At 36.4% G+C, this 6,687-nt stretch overlaps 1 protein-coding gene across 7 annotated transcripts in view; it reads right to left on the bottom strand.

Annotated features, from left to right (window-relative positions):
• Positions 1-735: 735 nt before the first annotated feature.
• Positions 736-6,687, bottom strand: part of LOC127871618 (uncharacterized) — a 42,826-nt gene continuing 36,874 nt past the window's right edge. For 6 of the 7 annotated variants that reach the window (XM_052414718.1, XM_052414723.1, XM_052414720.1 and 3 more), the window contains 2 exons: positions 6,303-6,424; positions 736-1,307 (listed from right to left, as the gene is read on the bottom strand). In XM_052414718.1, coding sequence (XP_052270678.1) covers positions 1,017-1,307; positions 6,303-6,424 — 413 coding nt within the window. In that variant the 3' untranslated portion in view covers positions 736-1,016. The remainder of the gene's footprint in view (positions 1,308-6,302; positions 6,425-6,687) is intronic. The other variant, XM_052414724.1, reaches the window with a different exon arrangement.

Raw genomic sequence — 6,687 nt, 5'->3', positions numbered from 1 at the left:
AAATATTTGTTTGGGGGGATTCTAGGGTGGAGCGTGGGGGGGTTTGGGTGGAGTCCATTGTGGTATTTCAAGTAAGTGTTGTTTTGTCAAAGTATGAATCAAATGTGATCATAAATCAAGAAGTTATGGCAATTTAAGCAAAATTTATTAATTTGACCTTGCGAGTCAAGGTCATTCAAAGGTCAAGGTCAAATTCAACTTGCTAGGAACAATAACATCATGAAAGTAAGAAAGTATTTGAAGTTTGAAAGCAATAGCCTTGATACTTTAGAAGTAAAGTGGATCCAAACACAAAATTTAACAAAATATTCAAAGTTACTTAGACAAAAAGGGCCATAATTCCGTTTAAAAGCAAACCAGAGTTATGCAACTTGCCCTTTACAGTCCCCTTACGATACATGTAGTAAGCGAGTTTTCAAAAAAGCAATAGCTATGATACTTTAGGAGTAAAATGGACCAAAACACACAACTTAACCAAATGTTCAATTATCTAAGTATAAAAGGGGCCATAAATCTGTCAAAATGCTTGATACAGTTGACTGCTCTTGTTTATAGATTGGGAAGTACGCAAACTATGAAAGCAATATGTGAAAGGACATAGGAAATAGTTGAGGTGATACACAAACTTTAACATTGCAACGCTAACGGGAACGCCGACGTCGGGGTGAGTAGGATAGCTCTACTATATATATTTCATATATAATAGTCGAGCTAAAATTCTATCGCTTAGACCACTCATGCTTTCAGTGATGTATTTCATACATTATATAAGCAATCCTCGTAGTAACACAAAATATAACGACAACAACAGAACTCTCCGAATTGTTCAATCGTTTTTCATGTTTTCAAATCGTCAAAATATTTTAGAGTATGGTAAATGTTCAGTATGACTGTATTCCCAAAAATATCGTTACTATAACGAACTATATTCCTCGTTTGTTGACATTTAACAATCTCTGTGGGAATCTTTGCAACAGGTGTAATATGTATTTTTGCCCGACTGTGGACAGGTCCATTTAATTTACAATATTCTCAAAGTGTGAAACAGCAACAAGACTGGTGGCAAAAGTATATGCATCAGACGTCCAGAATGGGAAAAACATGCCCGGCTCGCTGTTGTAACCATTAAAGGTCGTAGGGGTCACCTTTCCAAAATGAGGCTGCAACAACATGGCATTGTAGTCATTAGTGGAGACAACCGCTTGCATTCCGATGATGTTGTGGATATCGGCGGGAAACGATTTGTCGGTAAATTTGGTGCCATTGAAATACTCCATCCGGTTGGCTGGATAGAAGAATGGCATGCTCTGAAACATCATTTGTAGACGATAGTTAATGATTTTCAAAGATGATGCCCCCCCCCTTCCGACACACACATTGAACTCATTAACAGAAAGATTAGAAAATAATGCAAGGGCTTTTAAGTGCTGACAATAACCTATTTTTGGTTGTCCCGAACCTTCAGTGACAAGTACCATTTGCCATTTACAGGGTAGATGTACAGATATTTAGCTTATGAAATTGACAATTTTGACCAAACAAATAAAATTACGTTGATGCCAAGATTTATTTTGGCCAGCATCACATGAAATAATACATTTAAGTATGGAACCGCTATGAAGCAACCATGATCAACCACAAACCACTTATACTCATCAACAGTAAACACTGAAATTGAATTTAACAAGAAACCGTCGGAGACTGGTGATGCTCCCCAAAGTTGTTGTTGTCACAATATTGCTTTATATATTCAGATAAAAGGAAACGTCTTGAGGGCACAGTAGTGAGGGGGGGGACAATAAATTTTTTATAGAAAATTTCAAAGAGCCATAACTCTGTGAAAAATCATCCGACCAGAACCCGCTGATAATATGCACATGTGGAAGTGAAGCTTCCCATAAAGTTTCATTGAATTCCGGTCATTAGTTGCTGAGAAATAGCCCGGACAAGAATTGCACTATATGTACAGTTAATGGAAAATTTCAAAGGGCCATAACTCTGTGAAAAATCATCCGACTAGAACCCGCTGATAATATGCACATCTCCTCTTGGTAGTGAAGCTTCCCATAAAGTTTCATTGAATTCCGGTCATTAGTTGCTGAGAAATAGCCCGGACAAGAATTGCACTATATGTACAGTTAATGGAAATTTTCAAAGGGCCATAACTCTGTGAAAAATCATCCGACCAGAACCCGTTGATAAGATGCACATCGCCTCTTGGTAGTGAAGCTTCCCATAAAGTTTCGTTGAATTCCGGTGATTAGTTGCTGAGAAATAGCCCGGACACAAATTGTGCACGGACGGACGCACACACACACACACGCACGGACAGACGAAGCGGCGACTATATGCTCCCCCCAAAATAAATGTTGGGGGAGCATAAAAATATTACAATCATACAATTACTAACTTGTTAATAATAATTGCTAAAAGGTTTTCTAAGTCGTCTTCAGCCAACGAGATCAGAAAATTTTATTGGCAACACCCAGCAAACATTGCCGGTGGTTGTCTTGGAACACACATAATTTTTTAATCCAGCGTATTTTTAAAACTGATTCTGTTTAAAACTGATTCTGTGCTCGGCATTTAATTATCCGCCAAGGTATTTTCCATACCCCTTTCCTAATCTATTACTGTATGTTAACATTTCGAAATAAATGTACAACAACAAGTTATTCATGTGTATAGTCCCATTCAGATCTAAATGTCAGATGACCTAAATGTCAAAATACATGCACAAATAAATAAAATTCTACAAGGTTTTAAAAACACACTTCTAATTGTTTTGCAACACAAACTGAAAACTCACATTTCCACAGAAAATATGAAACTTAAACAGTCTGAATTACCGCATATCAGCGCACATGTGGGACAAAGTGAATAATCGAGATATTATTGGCGTCGCAATGAAGTGCGGCGACTCGTATGTAATACGTTTTTTTTTCGCTTATGGGGGGAGAGTGCCTATTACATTTGCTACAACATTTATTGTAAATAATGCAAAGCTAATTCTTTTAATTAATAACTGATCACAGGGACTGGTCAATAATAAAAGATCACAGGGACTGGGCAAATACGCGAACCGGTGAAACTTTCTGGTTTTGTATAAAAACAAAACATAATCAAAATATATTTATTTTGTGTTTTTTCTAACAATAGCGCAGACTTGTGCTGTTCGAGTTTTGGTAAACGCGTATTTTCTTCAATTTACAAGACGACAGCGATTACACGGTATATTGCTTTACTGATAACCGTTACACTACAGTCACTTATTAACATCTTAGAAGGTGATTTTTCAAGCGGTTCCGTAGTGTAGTGGTTACACGCTCGCTTCACATGTGAGAGGCCCAAGGTTCGAGCCCGAGTAGAATCAAATTATTTTATTTGTGTTCTATGTTAACGTTTTGTGTTGATGTAGACATTTTAGTTTAAATAAATATGCTGTTTTATTGTAACCATTTTTTGTTTTTATTATGCCCATGAAATATATATGGGGGGGGTGGGTTCGTAAACACATTAACACTTTTACAGTGTTTTCATATCAATGAGTACTCAAACTCTATCGTAAATGAGCAACGTAAGAATAAGTTCAAAATCATCTCCCCTTTAAGTTGAGCAAAATATGAAATTACGCTTACAAGATGAAGCAGATTTTTTAAAACCTACACAGTTCTGTTCCATTAATGAAAACTGCACACGGATGCCAGTAAAAAAAGGAAACCGATGTAAATAAAATGAACTATGAAATATTTGGGGGTTACAACACAAAATCATAGATAATGGTTATTTTGGGGTTATAACACAACATCATAGATAATGGTTATTTGGGGGTTATAACACAAAATCATAGATAATGGTTATACCAGTATCTTTTTCTATTTTGTTTAAAATAATCGTCCCATATATTAATTAATATTTACAGTAGAAAAAAAAATCGTTCCATGTAACTTCATTGAGTGCCTTTTACACTGAAATTCCCGACGCCCTTTGATGCTTTGCAGCAATACTTATCTTGTAGGCATCATAAATGCCTTGAGAAACATCAACAAGTGTCAATCTGCAGACTTCTATGGGTTAAAGCTCGAAAGTTTACGATCTGTAATGCGGGACATTTACATGATATATTGTGACACCTAAACTCTAACGACACTCGGGACAATCCGAACCTGCCTTAGGATGATTTATTAACAATTGTTTTCATAAGCAAGGAAGATCGCTTGGATTTGAAAACTTTTAACGAATTTAAATATGTCAAACCCACAGCACATGACAATATGTAGACATTAGCTTTTACTTCAGATACCTGCAAGCTCATCCTGAGATATCAATGGAGCTCTCATGAAGTTTAGATTGATGACAGGAACATACATGCGTCAGAGTACGCGAGCACGTTTCAACAAAAGTGAAGTTGAGCCAATACAAAAACTTGTTGCGTGTGCAGCGAGGAATAGGTGGCCATTCCATACTTATCGAGTCTACTACTCTGGACATTTTGGAAAAAACAATTCTGAGTGATTTATGTCTAGCGTCTAGAAAAAAGGCCTTGGCAAACAGCGTAGACCCAGATGAGACGCCGCATCATGCGGCGTCCCATCAGGGTCTGCGATGTTTGCTTAAGGGAATTTCTGTAAACAATATTCTAAATATAGAAATAAATATACTAGACATCCCTAATTTTTGAAAAAAATTGATCCAATTTAGAAGGATGGGAGAGTCCGCTAGGAATAAATGGGTTACAGACGAAGTGAACCTCTTGTCGTGTAAAGCCAAGGAGCCGTGGGATGAACATTCTATTGAGGAACCGGTTAAGATAATTATTGATTGTACTTCACTTTACAAAAGTGAAAGACTGCACTCAGAGAAGCTAGAGCGTGTTGAGTGTTTATGTAAAAAACATATAATCTCTCTACACAAATATCCAAATTATCAAACAAAAAGACTCTCACTTACACAAAGCTGTATCCAACAACCCCTCGAACAAAAAATGTGTGACAAATGTTTTATGGAACAGAAAGACATCAAAAAATCTGGAAACGAAACCCTCGACGTGACGAGTCATCTTAACGGTTCACCTGTTCTGGTGGAGAGGATACTGAGATCACACATAACAGATAGTTTAACCCTTTGCATGCTGGGAAATTTGTCGTCTGCTAAAATGTCGTCTGCTGAATTTCAAAAATAAGCATTTTCTTCATTTTTTTTTCAAAGAATACTATCAGAATAGCAAACAGTTTGGATCCAGATGAGACGCCACGAAACTGTTTGCAAAGGCCTTTAAAATTTGGTTCCCGCACTTAAAGGGTTAAAGTGATATTATTTGCATCTATCAGTTGGTAGGTGTCTATCGCAACCGTTGTTTATCGTTGGTGTTTTCACTTCATATACACTTATATTTGTTAATGCAGCATCAACATATCAAAGCAATATCCCGGAAAGAGAAAAATAATGCATTTGAATATCAACCGTACTTTCGTTTTGACAACTGACGACAGAAATAAATCGATTTACAATGTGAATCTAAATTTGGTTTTCATGCAGATTCGTTCATACGACACAAAGACACTACTTTGTCTTACGGATCATTTCGGCTGAGAGGACTCACCAGTCATGTAAAATATCGAATATAATATATATATTTTTTATAAACCACTGGAAGCAAGATGCGTTACAGATAATTGGTCAGTAACCATATTTAACTAACTCTTTTGACCTGTTAATTCTTTTAAGCTCAATTCAACATTGAAATATGCCCATAATATCACTTTAAGCTCGGGTCATGACGATTTAAACTAGGACTGTCAGAGAGCTATGTCTATATGTAGGACAAAGAGCAGCCCCAACAAATTAAAAGTTGAAATCCATGGAAAATACTTTTTGAAATCCACCATGGCGCTGGATTGTTGATTGCTAAACCCAATTATTACAAACACATTAACAACTAAAAACGGAAATATCATTCCTATAAGTTACTGATATGAAAAAAATTGCTTTCAGGGTTAAACCCTACAATATTTTATAAGCAAAATTAAACAATTTACACATTTTCATATAGATACGCGCTCATAAAATTATTTATTACAGCACTTTACTGAGAAAAATATTTAAATTATTACCCTGAACTCCAACAAATATCCTAGATGCAATTTTAGGTGAATTATGTAATTTTTATATACTTACCTCACCTGCATGTTTTATATTGTTTTAAGCTTATCATTCATGGACATTAGTACATTATGTATTTATTAATAAAGGACCATGGTTTTATCTCGTAGCCTAAAACGAAGATAATTATCGCTCTCTACCTTTGCTCCTTTACCGGATCCGGAGAAGAACGCGTTCCAGGGCTTGTACTGTGAGAACAGAACATGACCCGTCAGCCATTTAATCAGACATTCCACACTCGAACGAACAGAGGCTGGCGTGCCTGCAATAATACTTTGGCCTAACAACAGGAAGACATGTAATTGTTTCATAATTACGCAAAGGCAACAACATGTCTGTTGTATAAAATGAATACAATAAAAACCTTCAGTTTCTTACTTATGGGCGCAGCATCTCACATGCCAATTAAATACAAACGATTGTACTAATCTTCGCGACGCAAGTCATTATCACACAATGCTGTAAAAGACATGGTGTCCGCCTTGTGACCGGTAGTGACGGGATTGATCCCCACACGGTAAACGT

This window comes from Dreissena polymorpha, chromosome 3, assembly GCF_020536995.1.
Source record: "Dreissena polymorpha isolate Duluth1 chromosome 3, UMN_Dpol_1.0, whole genome shotgun sequence".
NCBI classification, from domain to species: domain Eukaryota; kingdom Metazoa; phylum Mollusca; class Bivalvia; order Myida; family Dreissenidae; genus Dreissena; species Dreissena polymorpha.
The sequence above is the reverse complement of the archived record's forward strand: the minus strand, read 5'-3'. Positions and strand labels throughout refer to the sequence as shown.